General features: G+C 53.7%; 1 protein-coding gene across 1 annotated transcript in view; it reads left to right on the forward strand.

The window, feature by feature from the left end:
- The first annotated feature begins 749 nt into the window (after window positions 1-749).
- The window catches only part of SMARCD3 (SWI/SNF related BAF chromatin remodeling complex subunit D3), a 37,127-nt gene continuing 17,945 nt past the window's right edge, over window positions 750-19,931 (forward strand). The window contains exons 1-2 of the mRNA XM_081102557.1: window positions 750-824; window positions 2,679-2,819. Coding sequence (XP_080958683.1) covers window positions 2,781-2,819 — 39 coding nt within the window. The 5' untranslated portion in view covers window positions 750-824; window positions 2,679-2,780. The remainder of the gene's footprint in view (window positions 825-2,678; window positions 2,820-19,931) is intronic.

Genomic DNA, 19,931 nt, shown 5'->3' on the forward strand with positions numbered 1-19,931 from the left:
CCAGAAGGTGGAAGCAATCCAATTGTCCACAGACAGGTGAATGGATAAACAAAATGTGGTCTGTGTATATATACATTGCACATACACAGGCAGTGGGGTCTAATTCAGAGTTACAAGGAAGGAAATTCTGACAGGCTACAATGCGGAGGAACCTTGACGGTGTTATGCTAAGTGAAATAAGCCAGACACAAAAGAACAAATACTATATGATTCCACTGACGTGAGGCACCAGAGTAGTCACGGAGTGATCAGAACCCCCTGCCTGGCTGGATGCCCGGAAAGGACGCCTCTTGGCTGTCAGGGTGCTTGCGGAAACATGAGGAAAGGAGACGGGACCTGGATTAGACCAGGCGCGGGCGGGCGAGCTCCTAAAGACTGGGGAGCGGGGCGGGGGCATCAGCCAGAGCCTGACCCTGAACCTGGCGTGGAACTTAAGTTCCCACCCTCACCCCGCCTCCCCGCCAAGGTGTGCGTGTGTGCGTGTGTGTGGCCCTGAAGAGGTCATGTCTCGGGTCACACAGGATCACACAGAATGCCCTGACGGCCTGTGTGCATCCGTGGGCGCGAAGTGCGCCTACAGACAGACCTAGGGCGCATTGTGCGCAGGCCAGGGCGCGGCGTGGCGCTCCCAGCGTGGGGACCGCACGGTCGGTTCGCTGGGGCCACGGCGCCTGCTCCGATCCCTAAGTCATTATTCAGCTCCTCGCTCTTTGCAGACGCTCCCTGCGCCTCCCCCTCTCGGGGCTGCAGCGGCGCAGGCGCCGGCCCAGCCGATCGCTGAGCGGGAGCGGGCGGCCGTGCTCCCGGCCGTCCCGGGGGAGCAGGTGAGCGACCCGTGCCGCTCGGCCGCCAGGCCCTTGCGGAGACGGAGAAGAGACGCCGCCAGGCCGCGCCGCGCCCCCGCCCCCGTCCCGCCTTCCCTGCCTGGAAGTACCCGTCTTGCCTCTGTTGGCATCACCCCTCCTTCTCCTGCCTGGCATCCCTCCTCCCCCCTGCCTGGTTTCCCTCTCCTCCCGCCTGCTGGCATCCCTTCTCCATGGCTGGCATCCCTCTCCCCCCGCCTGGCATCTCCCGCCTTATCCCTTGCCTGGCATCTTCCCCTTACCTGGCATCCCCCTTCTCCCCGCCTGGATGCTCCCTCCCTTTCCTGATGCCTCCTTCACTCCTGACTCTTCCTCCCTGCCCCCTGCCTGGCACCCCCAGCCCCAGCCTGGTGCCTCGTCCTCCTGTCCCCTGTCTCGCACCTCTTCCATGACTGCCAAGTTCCCACCCGCCGTCCTCTCCTCTCGGATGCCTCCCCTCCTCATCCCTCTTTCCCTACCTGGTACCTTTCCATCCCCCCCAACCCCCCTGCATTTCCCCTCCTTCCCTTTGCCTGGCGCCCTCCTGCCTGGTACCATACTCTCCTCCCTCCAGTCTGGCACCTTCCCTCCTCCACGATTGTCTTGCACCTACTCCTCCTCATCACCTGTCACCTCCCCTCTGCCTAGCACTTTCCCATTCAACTCTTGCCTGGCATCCTTGCCCTCTGCCCTACACCCCTGCCTGGCACCTCCCCTCCTCCTTCCTGCCTGGCATCTTCCCACCTCCCATCCTGTCAGCACCTTCCCTCCTCCCCCTGCCTGGCATCTTCTCTCCTCCCATCCTGCCTGGCCCTTCTCCTCCTCCCCCTTCCCTGGCACCTCCCATCCCGCCTGGCACCTTCCCTCCTTCTCCCTGCCTGGCACCTCCCCTCCTCCCCCTTCCTTGGCACCTCCCATCCCGCCTGGCACCTCCCCTCCTCCCATTCTGCCTAGTACCTCCCCTCCTCCCCCCTGCCTGGTATCTTTCCTCCCCCCTGCCTGGCATCTTCCCTCCCCCCTGCCTGGCATCTTCCCTCCTCCCTCCTGCCTGGCATCTTCCCTCCTCACATCCTGCCTGGTACCTCCCCTGTCTCTACTTGGCTGTATACCTCTCTCCTATTCAGGTGTTTCTCTCTCTCCCATCTTCCTGCAGGGCACCTCCCCCAGTCCTGGGCTGATAATCTCTCCCCTATTGGCATCTTCCTCTACATGGCCTTGCCTTCCTCCTCACCCTTCCCAGAGTCACCCCCTGGCCACCAGCCCCTGCACATGACCTGAGCCACTCTCAAGCCCTCCACTCCCGCCCCTTATCTACAGCACCACCCTCCGCTCAATCCCCACGTCCAGCCTCTGCCCGGGGACTTCAGCACAAGCCACCCTGAAGCCCAGGGCCCACAGGGCGAATCCAGGGGGGCCCTGCACAGCGGAGGGGATGGCTGCCACTACCTGCCTGCCGCTCCTACAATTCCCTCGCGAGGCCTAGGCTGACCAGAGGCCACCCAGTTCCCATCCTGACCTGCCGGTCACACCCTCACCTCCAGTGCCCAGCTCTCTGCCCACCTGTTGCCAGGTCCCCAGAGCTTCACCCCTGTAGGGACCTGGGCCTGCCTGGGTTCTCAGGAGCCAGTGTCTGACGGCTTCCTGCACGCACCCTGCCCCATCCCATGCTCTTCCTCGTACCACCAGCCTGGGCCTCACCACCTCAGTCCTGGTCACTCCCTGTCAGGGGCTGGTCCATGGTGGCCCCTCAACTGTCTTCTTCCCCAGCCTCCTGACGCCCTTGAATCTGCCTGGGGCTCGAGGTCTGCTGGCCCTCCCACTGCCCTCTCCTTTCAGATCCTCCTCAGAATGGCGCTTGGAGCTGCAGGCGAGGTGGGCTCTGGGCCCGCACCCCGAGGGGGCACTGGATGAGTGCCCTGCTGCAGGACCCTGCCACCCATGACTCCAGGCCTTCAGCACCCACCCACCGTGGTACAGGTAGGCGCTGCCTCCCCCAGCCTGGGAGCAGGAGCCCTGGGGCCCAACTGAAAGTTGCTGGCGTCTGGCCCCCTCTTGGCACTTCTGCCCCAGCCAGGCCCATGGTGGTGCCTCTTAGCCCTCGCACAGCTGGAGCCTCAGCCCAGGCCCCGCTGGCACACCCTCCACCTTCCCCCCTCCTGTCCCTGGGTCCTGCCTCTCGGAGCCGCCAGCTGAGCCAGGGACAAGCAAGCCTGAAGCCGTGTTTTTGGTTCAGGTGAAAATGGTCTGTGTCTATGGCTTGTTCCATTTCCTTCCCACCAACAGACACCCCGACACACATCTCTCCTCTCCCCCATGTGTGAACACACCCCCATGTGCACACACGTGCCCCCCCTGCTGGGAGGAACCTGCTGACCCCTGGCACCAGGTGGCCTCCAGAAACCTAACCCCAAACACGCTGTGGCAGACGTGCCAAAGCCTGCAGGGCCGGCGGGTTTGTTCTTAGCAGGAGGGGGAGGTAGCAGCCTGTGGCACAGCCTTGGGGGAGCCAGCCCTGTGCTGCCGCTAGGCAGGCCTGCGGCTCAGGCGCTCCGCGGTGCCCACTGATGTGAGCTGGACCCGCCTGGGCCTCCTCCTGGCAGAGGGAGAGGAGGATGGCCTGGCTAGTCCCACATCAGCCTCCCTGGCCCAGAAGGACACACTGAGGCACCGCATGGAAAGGCCACCTGCCGGAGGGCGCATTTATCTTGGGGAGGGGCTGGCGCTGGTCTGAAGCCTGCAGTCTGGTCTGGGCTCCGCCTGCCCAGCCCCACCTGCCTCTCTGGCTGCCTCACTGGTGGGGTCACCTGGCAACAGCCTGTGAGACCCAGTCCCAGCAGGAGGAGCGGACAGCCCATCCCGCAGGAAGTGCCACAGGGCCCTGGGAGGGACACGGGGGAAGCCCTGGATGGGACGTTTGAGGCAGCCTTTTGGAGAAGAGGAGGCGGGGCAGCTGGTGCCAGGGTCAAGGGTGAGCTGGATGAGAGTGGCTTTCTCAGCTTCTCCTTCCTCAGAAGCTGCTGAGGACTCAGCGTCCTGGTGTGGCTGCTCTGAGGCAGGGGCAGCCCCGTCCCCCCCCCCCGCCCCCCCCCCCCCGACCCTGTGGCTGGCAGGCCCAGAGGATGGAGCAGCAGGGTGGCAGGGAGCTCCGACATCCGCGCTGTCACCCTGGAATACGTGCAGTGAGGGGCAGGAAATCAAGGCCCCAACAGAGGTCCCATCCACTGCCCCCAAACCTAAGCACCGTCTGAGGGGAAGTGGGGACCTATTCCTCAGCTTGCGGGTCGGTTTTAATGCGGAATCCTGGAGGAAAGCTACGAGCTAGTTAGTGTCCCACACACGTTCTCCCTGGGTGCTCTTAAGTTCTGGGGTGTCTGAGGGCAGAGGCCAGGTCCCAGGGGGTGGGGAGGCTGATGGGAGGCAGCTGAGGTCCCTGGGAGATACGCCCGAGTCAGGTCCCCAAATGGTAAGGCCTCGTACATTTCCACCGATTTGGGGTGCACTGAACTAAGCCCTGAGGGGCTCCCCAGCAGCAGTAGGCAGGTGCCTCAGGCTGTGAGGATGGGCAGTGGGGGAGGGGAGGCTTGAGAAGACTGGGAGGCCCTGGGACAGTGAGTCCATCCTGGTGACACTTGGTCCCCAAGTGGCCCCAGTCACAAGGTGGATCTAAGGCTTATCTGGGATTCCTGGGGAGTCAGGAGCCCCAACCTCCCCATGTGCTGAAGGTGGTGAGGAGTCAGGTGCTAGAGGAAGTTTCTGGCAGTTTATTTTAGAGTCACATTAGCCTAACGTGGCCTTCATTCAGTGTGTACAGTGGTGGGTGTGGAGCTGGCTTGGACGCCTGGCAGTGTGGGCACGTGCTCTCACTTGGATGCTGACAAGCTCTGAGCTAGTGCGGGTCTAGACCAGGCATCCAGAGCTGCACTATCACCCCGCCCCGCCCCCCCCCCTCCCCCAGCGCTTAGCAGTACGATGGCAGGAGAGAGCTCCGGGTCAGTGAGCTGTCACATGGCGGAGGTAATGGGCGAAGGCGAAGGTGTCGCCAGGAGAAGGCTGAATGGCCCTGGGTTTGGTGGATTCTGAACTCTCTTCAGTTGCTGCACCAGTGGGGTCAGCCTGCGTCTGGTGGGCACTCAGCTAAGGGACACTTTGTAGGGCCGTGTCCCCCAAAGCGAGGCGTGTGCAGACCCTCGGTGACCGTGAGGGACCCGATGGGAGAGCAGTTGCTCTCAGGCTGGCCCTTGATTTGCTTCCCAAGCTGTGAACCTGATTTCTCTGTGACCTAAACCTGCAGGAAATTTGAGTTGGTCTTATGCACACATCCCCCCTGGTGTCTTGACTGGAATTAACGAACTTGGATCACTCCATGTCAACTGTCTCCCAGACTGCAGAGCATTCTGGGCCTGAAGGGAGGGAGAGAATGGGGAACGAGAGGATGCCCACCTCATTCCAGGAGGAGTTGGAGGGAGGAAGTACAGGAAGGAAATGTATGGCGAAGAAGGAGTTAGTCCACAACATGCAAACCAAGAGGCCCTGGAACATGAGCACTCATGTGGGTCACGCTGCCCTTATGACAAAAAGTACACCATTTGTTCAGAAATACTGTGATTTCTGGCCCTGACACCCCAAGAAGTCTCTCCTGTATGATGACATAGGGGGGCACTGGGTGACAAAGTTAAGTGATGTCCTTAACAACACCCTGAATTTCCTGGGCTATGACAAGGACTAACACAAGCTGGGCAGCCAGAGAAATATTGCTATTGTGCTCAATCCAACGATAAAATTTAGAAAAACTAGAGGAATGCATTGCCTGCCGTCAGGAAATCCTCTCTGTTAATATTTACAACAGTGTTTCCGATAAATATCAGGCAGGAGGGCTCGGTTCCAGCCAGGAATTATGTAGTCCCATTCCTGGGGTAAGGGTAGCATCCTCCTAGGAGAATAGAGACCCTCCCAGCATGTGTGCCCAACGGTGAGCTTGGGTGGAGAGAGGGCCCCATCACCTGCCTTACCCACCAGGTCCTGAACCCACTAGGAAAGAGGCACGGCTGCAGGGATTTCTCAGTTATTGCGGGAAAGCTGGACTGAAGAGGGGCTTGAACCTGAGGCCCAGATGCAGACCTGTGTGCTCACTGGGGCATGGGAACAAGAGGAGATGGGCAGGCTTCAAGGGAAAGGCAGGGATGCCTAAATTCAACGCACGCCCCCGGCCCCCGCCCCCCGCCCTGCCCAGGAGAGGAACGTGTCCAGCAGGTGTCAGACTCTCACCACTTTGTCAGACAGCGCCCCACCCAAGAGAAGGGTGGAGAGACTGGGCAAGGAATCTTCTCTTCAGAGGAATAGAGTAGAAGCTTTCTGTGAACACATGAACACAAGAGGCCAGGGGTGCCTCTCCAGTGGGGGTGGGGCTGGTCACATTGCTGACCTGGGAGTAACCTTTGATCCTACCCCTTCCTTCTTTCTGCATAAGAACAATCACCTCATTCTTTTTTAAAAAATGCATTTATTTTTTAAAAAAATATCTTTATTGTGGAGGGTATTATAGGTGTCCCCCTATTCCCCCAATTGCCCCCCTCCACCAAGTTCCTGCCTCACTGCAGGCCTTTATCATCCTATTGTCTGTGTCCATAGGTAATGCATATATGCAAGATCTTTGGCTAATCTCTTCCCACCTCCACCCCCTCTTCCCTTTGAGATTCATCATTCTGTTCCATGTTTCCATGCCTCTGATTCTATTTTATTCACCAGTTTATTTTGCTCATTCGATTCCTTGTTTGTTTATTTTGATTTTTAGATTCAGTTGTTGATAGATGTGTATTTAGTGCCATTTTAATGTTCATATTTTTCGCCTTCTTCTTCCTCTTCTTAAAGAATACCCTTCAACATTTCATGTAATACTGGCTTGGTGGTGATGAACTTCTTTAGCTTTTACTTGTCTGTAAAACTCTTTATCTGACCTTCAATTCTAAATGAGAGCTTTGCTGGCTAGAGTAATCTTGGTTATAGGTCCTTGCTACTCATCACTTTGAATATTTCTTGCCACTCCCTTCTGGCCTGCAAAGTTTCTGTTGAGAAATCAGTTGACAGCTGTATGGGTGCTCCCTTGTAAGTAACTAACTGCTTTTCTCTTGATGCTTTTAAGATTCTCTTTTTGTCTTTAATCCTTAGCATTTTAATTATGATGTGTCTTGGTGTGGGGCTCTTTGGGTTCCTCTCTGCACTTTGTGGACTTGTAACTCTATTTCTTTAACCAGGTAGGAGAAGTTTTCTGTCATTATTGCTTCAAATAGTTTTTCAATATCTTGCTCTCTCTCCTCTCCTTCTGGCACCCCCATGATGTGAATGTTGGTACTCTTCAAGTTGTCCCAGAGGCTCCTTATACTATCTACATATTTTTAAATTTTTTCTTCTTTTTTTGCACTTCTGACTAGATGGTTTCCCTTCCTCATATTTCAAATTGTTGATTTGATTCTCAGAATCCTCTACTCGACTGTTAAATTCCTGTAAATTATTCTTTATTTCAGTTAGTATATGCTTAATTTCTGACTGTTCCTTTTCATGTCTTTTGAAATTCTTACTAAGATCCTTGAAAGTCTCACTAAGTCCCTTGAAGCTCTCATTAAGATTCTTGATTAGTCTTATAACCATGGTTTTGAACTCTGTATTCAGTAGTTTGCTTGCTTCCATTGTGACATGTTTCTTTATCTCTGCATTTTGGCTGCTTCACTGTGTCTGTTTCTATGTATTAGGTAGAGCTACTATGTCTTCTGGAACTAGGAGAGTGCCCTTATGTAGTAGGTGTCCTGTAGAGCCCAGTGGCTCAGCCTCCCCAGTCACTTGATCTGGGCACTGTAGGTGTGCCCCTGTGTGGGCTGTGTGCATAGTCCTGTACTTGAACCTTGATTGCTGTTGGCGTCACTGGGAGAAATTGACCTCTAGGTCAAATTGGCTGTGAGAACCAGCTGCAGTGGAAGAGCAGCTGTGCAGGAGATACCCCTATGGAGCAGGACTTGCTTTAGTAAGGCTTTGGTGCTCACTGAGTCTGCCTCTTGAGTGTGTTGCTTGTGGATGTGTAGAGCTGTAATCTGGTATGGTCTGAAGCTATCCATCAGGTACACTGGTTCTGGGTCCTTCTGGGAGGTGCAAAGTCAGACACTGCCTGGGGCCACCTGGCAGGAGCTACAGAGAGGTCTGTAGATGGCTGCTACTTGTATTGGGCTTATGAAGTGCCCAGGCAAGGCCAAGTTGTGAAGCAAGGCAGGCTGGTGCTAGTACTGGGTATTGGGCCTTTTATTGATAGGTTTGGGGCACACTGACACCAGCTGCTGCTTGTTTGAGAGATTTTAGCAAAGTTTGAAGCCTGAGCTAGAACAGGCTCTTCAGATGGAGAAGTTGCAGCAAACAGCTTGGGTGGGGCTGCAAATTGGATGGGGCAGGGTTTCAGGGAATCACCAGTGGGGAGCAAACAGTGTGAGCCAGGCTGATGGAAACTCAGATATGGCTGCCAGTCAGCTATGCGACCTGAGGGGGAGGAGGGAGAAGGGGCTCAGAGAGGGGTAAAAGGGGAGAGGAGGTCCTAGCACAAGAACAATGACACCTGCCTGCAAGCACCCCCTGTATGGGAGAAAGCCATCCCTGATTTCCTGCCACTATGCTAAACACTCCTCCCTGTATATCCCTGTGTCCCCCAAAGCCATCTGGTGCTGGAGCTCAGAGGGATAGAGTCTGAGTAAGTTCGTGCTCTGGCCTTTTAAAAGGAGCTCTCTGGGTCTCCAGCAGCCTCTGTGTCACTCAACCACAATCCCTGCTGGTTTTTATAGCCTGAAGTTATGGGGACGTCTCTTACCAGCTCTGGAACCCCAGGCTGGGGGCCTGATGTGGGGCTGGGACCCCTTACTCCTCACAGAGAGTGCCTCTGCAGCCAATATATCCCTTGCAATTAAAAAAATGGCACATGTGGGTGTCTGACCAGCCTGTTCTGCACTTCCACCTCTCCTACCAGTCTCAATGTGCTTTCTTTTTTACTTCTCTAATTGTAGGACTTCCATTCAGCCAGCTTTCAGGTAGTTCTGAATGATGGTTGTTTTGTAGTTTCATTGTAATTTTGCTGTGATTGTGGGAGGCAGCAAGTACTGGTGTTTTACCTATGTGGCCATCTTGATTCCTCTTTCCAATCACCTCATTCTTTTATTTGATTTTTATTTCCTAGAACCATCTCAATTCCATCGGCTTATTTCTCAGGTCACCATCCTGTTCAATCTGCTGCTGTCTTCTGCCCAGATCACTGAGGTAGCCACCTAATTGGTGCCCCACACTCAGTCTGGCCCCCTGCCCCAAGCCCCAACCGACCAGGGCATTCACAGTGGGCTTCCTGAAACACGACCTGGCCTGTCTTCCATGTCCTCATGGCCTTCAAATGACTGCCCTCGCTCACAGCCTTCACACATGCTATTCCCTTTGCCAGCAATACTCTTTCAGCTCCCTTCACCTGCCTAAGTATGCTCATTCTTCAAGGCTAGACTTAAATGCCACTCCTTCCGGGGACACTTTTTCACTCCCCAAAAGTCAGAAAAGTCAGTCCCACCTTCTTATGTACCAGAAATGTAAATATTTCACTGTAGAGCCCCTTAAAGGCACAGACTGAATGCATCTGTCTTGTTCAGCATAGCACAAACAAATATTTCTTGAATGAGCGAGTGAATAAATGAGGCAGTCAGAGAGGAAAGGAGGTGGCCCTGACAGCTGGTCCTAAGATGAGCCTGCCCTCCCTTTTGCTGTTGGCCACGCCCTCTCTACACCCCCATGACCCAAGAGGGGGCCTTTCTTACCTGCCCACCTTGACCTGCCAACACCTGAGCAGCTCCATCCAGCTGCTCTTGGCCCCCACCCGGCAGTCCCTCCCCAACAGGACCTGTTCACCATGTTCCAAAGCTTAGTCCTTCCTCAGTTGTTCTTGTGGTGACCTTGGTCTTGCCCTTTGGAGAATATTTCTGCTTCCACGACATTTGTCCGCCCCCAGACACTTGGAGAGAAGTCGTCACACACTCTGCACCTGCTCTCGGGAACATCCAGTTCTGGCTTCTTCAAGTGTTCCTACCTGGGGCATGTGCAGGCTGTTCATGACCTTGGTGCCCACTGGGGAGAGACAGCCAGAGGGGGCGAGGCTGCCTAGTGTGTCAGCCTTTGTATTTACTCAGGCCTGATCTTTCATCTGTAAAGTGGGACTTAATGCCCCTTCCATAAGGATGCAGTGGATGCTGAGGAGCAGGCCCTCCACCCAAGGCCTCATGTGCGGTGAATGTCAGGAACGCCCTCCTCAGTGCATGGGTTAAATGTCCTTCTAGGGCTGCTCCGGCTCCAGGTGTCATCTATAGACCCCAGAGCACGACTTTTTAGCAGTGACCAGGGTCTCCCTTAGTTCCAGGCCACACCCACCATTGGCTCTTAAAGGCCCGGGGTCAGTGAGGAGCCCCTGGGGCTTCCTCCCACCAGCCAAGTTGTGCCTTCTCCTTGTCCCCTGCCTGTGCAGTCATCTTCCCAGCCAGCAGCTCTCCATCGGCCTGATGTAACCTGCATATTTGGGAGGCCTAACTTCTTTCCTCTAATAGAGTTTTCAGTTGGAAGCGGGGGTGGTGAATGAACCAGTGCGGGGCTCCAGGAGAGAGCCCTGTGGTCCCCCAGCTCTCTGGGGCTGTAGACACATCTGACTGAGTTTCAGCAGCTGAATCAGCAGCAGGGCTGCAGGTGGGTCGCTTTGAGGCAGGAGGAGGGGCGAGGTCCCTTTGGGTGGCAGCCTGAGTAGAGAGGGAAGAAGCTGAGACCTGGTTTTGTCACAAATCTGACTTCCCCCACCCATCAGCAAGCCATCATTTTGCTTTTATTTTTGTGCCTCAGTTTACCCTCTGAGCCCCTATTTTACTACCTCTTATCCTATCTCACCCTGGCCTCTCCCTTCAGGTTACAACTCTGTCTTTGAAACCCTTCAAAAATTTGCCTGTTCAGTAGATGATGATAGCTCTATCTGTCAAGACCCCCCTCACCCCACAACTGCCCCCCCCCCCCGTTGCTCACCCCTCACTTCCTCAGCAGCATCTGAGGCTTAGAGCACCACCTGCAGGAGGGAACAGAGCAAAGCATGTGGAGTCAGAATAATAGCAGCCAGTGCTGATGGAGGACTCATGGCAAATTCAAGAACTGTTTTTAGAATTTTTCATGGCTTAACATTTATCCTTACCACAACACTATAAGGTAAATGCCATTATTATCTTCATCACTTTTAAGATGAGAAACTGAGGCACAGAGAGGTTAAGTAGCCTCTGAATGGTCAGGGCAAGAGTCCCAGATGGGGTCTCTCGACCACATCTGGCTCTCGGAGGTGTGTGTGGCCCAGACCACAGGGAAACAGCCAGGCCCTCCACCTCCAGCAGAGACCTAAGGTCAAAGGCTAATTGTTCTGGTGCTCAAAGCCCAGACCACTTATTTACATTAATTGCTGAGCCCCTAGGGGCATTAGAGTTTGTGGTCCCTAAAATAGGGAATTAGGAGGAGGAGTGGATTAGAGAGCTCTTGCCCGTTCAAAAAGGGGCACCCCCTTCTAACCTCCATCTGACTGTCCAAGGTCTTGTTGGGCTTATTGCCAGATTTCCCGTTTCTTAAGAGACTGGAAATCTGTTTCTTTATGTGAAATCTGACAATTTTTAAGGTTTCTAAGAGTGCGTAAGACACAGTGTGGGCTAAGCGAGAGCTATCTGCCTTACCCAATTGGTAACATCCATCCTGAACTTTCCTTACCCCTTGTCATCTCTTTTATCCATTAGGCTCAGGACGTTTCTCACCCCGAGAACTTGAGGGCCTCAGTTTGAGAAATACTGCATTAAGAGTTGCTGTCACTTTAGGTAGTCTCTTGTCATCAATGAGTTATAAACAAACTGTGAAGAACTTTCTCAAAATGTGAAGACCTCTTCCCAAGTATCAGTCAGGGGTCCCATTTTGAGAAGCATTGCTCATTAATCCTCAGTGGTGTGCTGCTGATGGGAAGGGTGGGGACTGCTGTGGAACCCCCCTCTCAACTTCTCTACGTTTAAACCCGGGGCAGTGGCCCCACCCTCCACACTAGTTCGCTGTCTGGCTCTGTGTCAATCATCAACCTTGTGCCCCTCATTTTTAAAAAAGGTATAGTAATATCCTGCCCTTTCACTTCCTGGGATGTTGAAAGAACCAGATTATATAATGAATATTGAATTGTTTTATAGGCTATTAAGCTTCATTAAAATATATATGTTAATTTGGACATATATCCAAAGTATTTGACAAAGTCTTCCCCAATATTTTGAGTTTGGCACATAAACATGGGCTGGGTGCAGTGGTGTGTGTTTAAATACCCAACAACTGGCTCTTCACAGGCTGGGAAGGGGGAGCTGAGCTCTGATCTGTATTGTTTGCCAATTCCTATGGTGTAAATACTCCTACTGTGGCTGCTTGTATTTTATTATTTATTTATTTATCCTCACCTGAGGATATTTTTCCACTGATTTTTAGAGAGAGTGAAGAGAGAGGGAAAGGAAAGAAAGAGAAAAATATCGATGTGAGAGAAACACATCAATTGGTTGCCTCCTGCATGAGCTCTGACCAGGGCCCAGGCCAGGGATGAGCCTGCAACCCCTTGACCACAGTCAAACCCAAGACCCTTCTATCTGCAGGCCGACGCTCTATCCACTGAGCCAAACCGGCTAGGGCACTGGCTGATTTTTATCTACCACATGACACTCCATCATGGGACTGGATATTCCTATGATGGAGTAAGTTTACTGCCAGGTGAAGACTAAGCCCCAAGGGGGTAGATTGTCTGGAGAGAGGGTTTTGTCCTGGTGCCTGTCTTCTTTCAATACCTTCAGCAAAGACCCGGATGAAGAGAGGTTATGCTCACTGGATTTATGAATGAGGCACAGCTGGAAAGGACAGTAAATATATTGGATAATGGAACTGAGATTCAAAAGCTCTCAAGCCAGAACAATGGGCTAAGGCTTACAAAATGAATATGAACAGGAATAACTATGTGTCTGTTCTTGAGTCCACAAAGGCAACATTACAAGAATGGGATGGGGAGACATGCTTTGGCACAATTGGAGTAGGAAGCGAATTGAGGTTTTAATTGACAGTGAGTTCAATACAAGGCCAGAGTGGGAAGGGTGGTTACCAAGGAGTGATTCATTAACAGTGGTACTTTATTCAGTCCTCTGTGACTTAAGGAGAATTTTCACATGTCCTCTCATTACTGTTTTGCTACTGACAGTAACCCAATGAGACGATAGTATGCCCATTTTAAAAATGAAGGGAATGAATGTCGGACCGGTTGACATGACTTCACACTGCTGTCTTCTGGTCAATAGGCCGTGGGGTGAACACTCAGACACAGGTCTTCTGGGCCAGGCTCTGCCCTGTGTTGTGCTTGTGCAACACATTGTTCTAGGGCAGTGGTTCTCAACCTTCTGGCCCTTTAAATACAGTTCCTCATGTTGTGACCCAACCATAAAATTATTTTCGTTTCTACTTCATAACTGTAATGTTGCTACTGTTATGAATCATCATGTAAATATCTGATATGCAGGATGGTCTTCGGCGACCCCTGTGAAAGGGTCGTCCAACCCCCAAAGGGGTCGCGACCCACAGGTTGAGAACCGCTGTAGGGGCTGCCCTTAGGCTATGGGAGCAGAATGGATGGCCCACGGACTGGCCAGCAGGTCACATGCAGACCACTGTAGGGATCGTGAAGAGCCGTGTTGGGTGGACTAGTAATTAGTACCTAGGGCTGCCACAAAGTACCACAGACCCGGGCTGAAACAACTGAAATGCGTTTTTCGCACAGCCTAGAGGTTGGAAGCCTGAGATCAAGGTGTCAGCAGGGCTGGTCCGTCCTGGGGGCTGTGAGGAAGGACCTGTGGGGAAGGCCTGCAGATGGCCATCTTCCCTCTGTCTCCTCACATCATCTTCCCTCTGTGTGTGTCAGTCTCTGTGTCCGAAAGTCCCCTATTTCTTAAGGACGCCGGTCACATTGGATTAGAATCAATCTAATGGCCATCTGAACTCGATGACCTCTGTAAATGCCATGTCTCCAGATAAGATCACATTCTGAGGTGCTGTGGGTTAGGACCCCAACAAATGACTTTCTGGGGAACATAATTCAGCCCCTAACGGGACTGTGATCGCTGCCTTCAGCACTGGGAGTCCTGTCTTTTGCAGGAGAGAGATGAGCTCTAAGTGGCCAGAACCTCCAGGAGGTTTGAGCCTGGGTTACACCTGCCACAGGAAGAACCAAGGCCCCAGGGGACAGTTGGACTCCCCGCCACCGTGGAATCCCTTGGGCCCTGGTGGCTGGAACACAGGCTCCCCACCTGGCTCTAGCTCTCCCCTCAGGGGACTGTGCGGAGCCGGAGGGGGCCTCCTTTCTGTGCCACTGATACAGTCAATGTGCCACAGGTTCGCTGGCAGCCAGCCCATGGCAACCCTGCAGCCAGCTCTCGGCCGGCCGGGCTGCAGCTGCTGGCTTCTCCTCCACTGACACCGAGGCCCGCTGCACCGCCCAGCCACAGCCCCTGAGGCGGCAGCTGCTAGGGGTAATTCCCTCTCTCCTCCGCAAGGACTACATCCTCCTAACCCGGTGCTGGTCCAGGCGCCCCTGACTGCCGGCTTCATTGTGAGAGACCTTAGCACGGACCCAGGGCTCTGGAATGGGACGCACTACCTAGTACTAGAACTGCAGCCTTCCTGGCGGCTGGGTGGGGGGCAGCTGACATGAGCTTCTTGCATCTTGCAGTGTGTCAAGGCCTTCAGTCCCATCAGCCCCTTTCTGCTCCTTAAATTCAGGTGTCTCGAGGGTTGAGGCTGTGTCTAGCACGTGAGTCAGCAGCACTTCTCGCAAAGCATCCCTAGTGCAGGGGTGGGCAAACTTTTTGACTCGAGGGCCACAATGGGTTCTTAAACTGGACCGGAGGGCCGGAACAAAAGCATGGATGGAGTATTTGTGTGAACTAGTATAAATTCAAAGTAAACATCATTACATAAAAGGGTACGGTCTTTTTTTTCAATAGTTTTATTCATTTCAAACGGGCCAAATCCGGCCCGCGGGCCGTAGTTTGCCCACGGCTGCCCTAGTGGGTGCTCACTAAGCATGGGAAAGGGGAGGCAGAGGAGAGGTGGGGAAGGACGGTGCAGGGGGAGGCCCTGCTTTGCCTCTAGGTGTCTTCAGCAGCAGCTCCCAAACCTCGGCTTCCCTGGGCCAACAAGCAGCCTTGGGAATTATTCCTGGATTTAAATCCACTTGGTTTGCTGTGGTGGCTCCTGAAGCACCTCCCTCTTTCCTGCAGCGCCTGCCGTGTTTCTGGGCCACATATACAGGCTAACCACACCAGGCCCGGCCTGCATGCTGATGGCCAGTCTCTGCTCAAGGAAGCTTCTGGTGGTTTGGGGGAACCGAGACTCCCCCCAGGCTCCCATAGCCATCATGATCAGCCACTACGATCCCCACAGCTGCAGGGCTCCAAGGGCTCCCTGGTTCACTGCTCCCCTAGCTGGGGGGTGGTCCGCAGCAGGACCACCAGGGACCCAGCGGTAAGCAGAGCAGTGGCAGTGGAGCTGGGGCGGGGAGAAGGGGGAGTGTTTGAGAGGTGCAGCATCGGGAACCCAGCAACAGCAGCAAGCTCTCATGCAGTGCCTACCCTGTGCCAGGCGCCATGCTGAATTCTGCACACGTGCGACCTCACTTTGACACTCCCATCCACCTGCGAGGCAGGTGTAAGGATCCCTGTTGTGCAGATGGAGAGAATGAGGCGTAGACAGTCAGGTAACTTGTACAAGTTTTGGTCGTCAGTGGCTGAGCCAGGCGTGAACCCACCACTGACTGACTCTGGGGCAGTGGTTCTCAGTCCGGGGCAGTTTCTCCCTCCAGGACACGGAACCGTGTCTGGAGATACTTTTGCTTGTCCCACTAGAGCAGTGGTTCTCAACCTTCCTAATGCCGCGACCCTTTAATACAGTTCCTCATGTTGTGGTGACCCCCAACCATAAAGTTATTTTCGTTGCTACTTCATAACTGTAATGTTGCCACTGTTATGAATCGTCATGTAAATACCTGATATGCAGGATGTATTTAGGCGACCCCTGTGAAAGGGTCGTTTGACCCCCAAAGGGGTCGCGACCCACAGGTTGAGAACCGCTGCACTAGAGGGCTGAGGGTGGTGGTAGAAATTACTGAATAGAAACCAGGGATGCTCCTAACATTGTATAATGCATGGCACAGCCTACACACACGCACGCACACACGTACACATGCACACGCATGCGCGCACACACACACAAGAGTTATCCAGCCCAAAATGTCAACAGTGCCAAGAGGACTTTAGAAGCCTTGTTCCCAGGTTGAAGCTCAGAGCTATCACACCATGGGCCTGCAGAGACCCCATTAGAACAGTGGGTTCAGGACCTGGGGAAAGATAGGCCCGCAGGCCCTGAACCCAGAGGACCTCAGATTTCTTGGGGAAGCAGGCAGAAGTATGTGGGGTTGAGAGGAGGTGGGCCTGCAAGGGATCAGGGATTTCACAAAGCCGGCCTCAGCCTCCCCATGTCCCCACGCAGCAGACCCTATAAGTCACTGGAGCGATGGGCAATGGGCAGGGCACAGGGCAGTTAGGACCCATTGTCACAGCCCTGGCCTGAGACAGGCTGGGTTGCAATACCTAAGGCAAGAGCCTAGATCTGGGAGCAAGGACATGGTCAGGGCAGGGCCAAACACTTCCCGGAGTGGGGAATCCTTATACAGGTGGGCGGGGGCACCAAGCAGACTTTGTTACAAAGGTTAGTGGAGACAGGGGTGGTGCACCTAGCAGGTCCAGGCCCCAAGAACACCTGTGTCCCCCCTCAGCCGCTCCATGGTGAGTCTTCATGGGGTTTCTTGGCTGTCGCCGCACTATTGGGACCCAGAACTAAAGCACGGTCTGCTGACTTATAGGGTCTGCTGTGTGGGGACATGGGGGAGGCTGAGCCCTGCTTTGTGAACCCTGATCCCTAGCAGGCCCATCTCCTCTCAACCCCACATACTTTTGCCTGGTTCCCCAAGAAGTCTGGGGTCCTCTTGGCACAGATGGAGCCTCTTGCCTTTGCTCACATCATTTCTCCTACCCTCTTAGGCCAGATCGAATTCTTCAGACCTGTGGCCACCAAACGGCACCAGGAAGGCAGGACAAGGTGGCCCTGGATCTGCCCAAGACCACCACCTGCCTATGGCCAGGTAGCATGTCCCTGCAGGAAGCACGAACCGGGGTGGCCAGGTGGGAGGACAGAGAGGCATTGCTGATCTGGTGATCGTGTGTGCGTTTCCCACCCAAGAGTTACATGCACACGTGTGTCCTTCCGCACGGCCCGGAGAAGCCACTAAACTGCCTGCTGCTCCACCCACAAGAGCGAAGGGCTTATTCAAAGTTGAACTAAGATTCATTTTTTTGGCTAAAGGATATTTCTAACATAGGACTTAAAGGAACCTCCTAAAAATGCATTGAAATTTGTTTTAGACATCTTGATGGTGCATTCCTAGAATTTGTATTCTTAGTGTTTGAAACAATCTGCTTGAGGTCTTTTGGGGTGAATTTTAAAAAACAAATGAGAGTAATTCAGCTTAAATGTACAGACTTCTGGGAATCTTGATTTTCTTCTCTAAAAGGCAGGTGTTTGGGGAAGGGGGAGGTGTGTGTGTGTGTGTGTGTGTGTGTGTGTGTGTGTGTGTGACTATTCCCAGGGGGCAGGCATTCTACATGGAGATGTCAGGGAGGCAGCTTGGGATGGAGAAAACCCAGAAACCTTGAGGTTGGGAGATGGATTTGCAGTCCCGACCCCACCCCGTAATAGCACCGTGACTGCTGGCAAGTCACACGGCTCCTAGAGCCCTTTTTCCTTATCTTTAGAACAGGAATCCTATCCCCTACCTGGTAGGGTCTCTGTGAGGGCTAGGCTGGTTACTGCGTGTGAAAGTGCCTGGCTGGCCAACAGTAAAGTTCTGTTCAGACTTAAGACGATGCTATTGCTATGAATCCTACCATGACATGAGCACAGATTGTAGCATATATGCAGGTGTCATTTGGAAGCATGTAGAAATCCCACACTGCCTTCACCTCTGAGGAATCACTGTCTTGACCATGTGCCAGCTACTCGGGATTTATTCGTGAACAAGCCAGAGACTTGGCTTTGTAGAGCTTACCTTCAAACAGAGGGAAGGAGGGGGACACACTAACACAGTAAGTAAGTCCATGACGTAGAATGGTGGAAGGTGTGCAGCACCACGGGGAGATGAGCAGAATATGGGAGATGACTGCAGAGGGGAGGGAGGGCTGCAGTTTTTAATGGTGTGGACAGATTGTACCCATTGAGAAGAGGACATTTGAACAAAGACTTTAGGGAGATAGGAGAGTTAGCCATGCAGAAGAGCCTTCCGGGCGGAGGGAACAAAGCCCCAGGGCTGCCCAATGCCTGGAGTTTCTGAAGAACCATAATGAGGCCAGAGGCCGGGGCACAGACAAGAGTGAAGGACTGGCAGGAGGTGAGGGGCAGAGGGAGCAGAGAGTAGCGTTGGGACTGGGTCCTGGGACCCGCAGGACCTTGGTCCGTACTCAGAATAAGATAGGGGGACTTAGGAGAGTTTCAAGCAGAGAGATGATGTGATCTGATTCCCCTTTTTATTTTTTTTGTGTTTTTTTAATGTTTTTATTTATTTCCGAGAGGAAGGGAGAGAGAAATAGAAACATCAAAGATGAGAGAATCATTGATCAGCTGCCTCCTACACCCTCACCCCCCAACCTGTAACCCGGACATGTGCCCTGACCTGGAATCAAACCGTGACCTCCTGGTTCACAAGTCGACGCTCAACCACTGAGCCACACCGGCCAGGCTGATTTCCCCGTTTAAAGGACCACTCTGGTTGCCGAGTTGAGAATAGACTTGGTGCAGGTTGGAAGCAAGCTAACCACCACTCACGGATTGAACCAGGTGGTAGCAAGGAGAGGTAAGAAGGGGTTGGGTACTGGATCCAGAGCCAACAGGACTTGCCTTCAGATTGGATGCAGGATGTGAGAGAAAGACAGGATTCTAAGGTCACTCCAATGTTGGTGGGCAGAGAGCAGGAGTTTGTTGTGGGGATATGAAGGTGGAGCCGTCTATGACTGATCCAGGTGGAAATGTTGAGTAGACAATTGCATATCCAAGTCTAAGAGTTGGGCGAGGGGACTGCTCGGGAAGAAAATGTTGGTAGTTGTCAACATATAGATGGTCTTTAAAGCTATGACACTGGGTGAGGTCACCAAGGAAGTGATTGTGGAGAAGTGAAGAGGACCAAGGCCTGGGCCCGAAGTGCCCCCACCCTGAGGGGGAAGATGAGCTGGACAGCCCCGGAGGTGAGAAGGGGCAGCAGGGGATGCAAGAGGGAAACCCAAGGATGGGAGTGCTCTAGAGCAGCGGTCCCAACCTTTCGGACCTCACGGACCACCAGTGGCCCACGGACCACCGGTTGGTGACCGCGGCTCTGAGCCAAGGCTAGAGAGTATTTCCAAGAGGAGACAGTGGCCAACTGTATGGAATGAGGCAGCTGCTTAAGCAAGATGATTCCTGAGAACTGAGGGCGGCTCCGACAGGAGCATTTCCAGTGGAGCAGCGAGTAGGATGTGTGCCAGCAAGGATTGGATTGGGAGAAGATAACACTTTTGAGAAGCTTTGTTGCAACTGGGCAGTGACCGATAGGATGAGCAGATGGGGAAATGGCAGGACTTTGCGTGCTGGCAGGAGGCATCCAGGAACGAGGGAAGGCTGACCATGTGATGGTGTGGGAGAGAATTGCTGGAGCAACGTCCTTGAGGGTGTGAGAAGGGACAGGAGCCAGGATACCAGGATGGCAGCTCCGGACCAGAGCACAGACAACTCCTATAGGAACGGGGCCACAGCACAGGTGACTCCTATAGGAACGGGAGAGAGCTGCTGGGAGATGGGAGGTTGGTGGGAGTCTCTGGAAGTTTCTTTCATTTTCTCAGTGAAGCAAGAAGCACGCCTATCATCTGG

The sequence above is a fragment of the Myotis nattereri genome (assembly GCF_964212035.1).
Source record: "Myotis nattereri genome assembly, chromosome: 11".
NCBI classification, from domain to species: domain Eukaryota; kingdom Metazoa; phylum Chordata; class Mammalia; order Chiroptera; family Vespertilionidae; genus Myotis; species Myotis nattereri.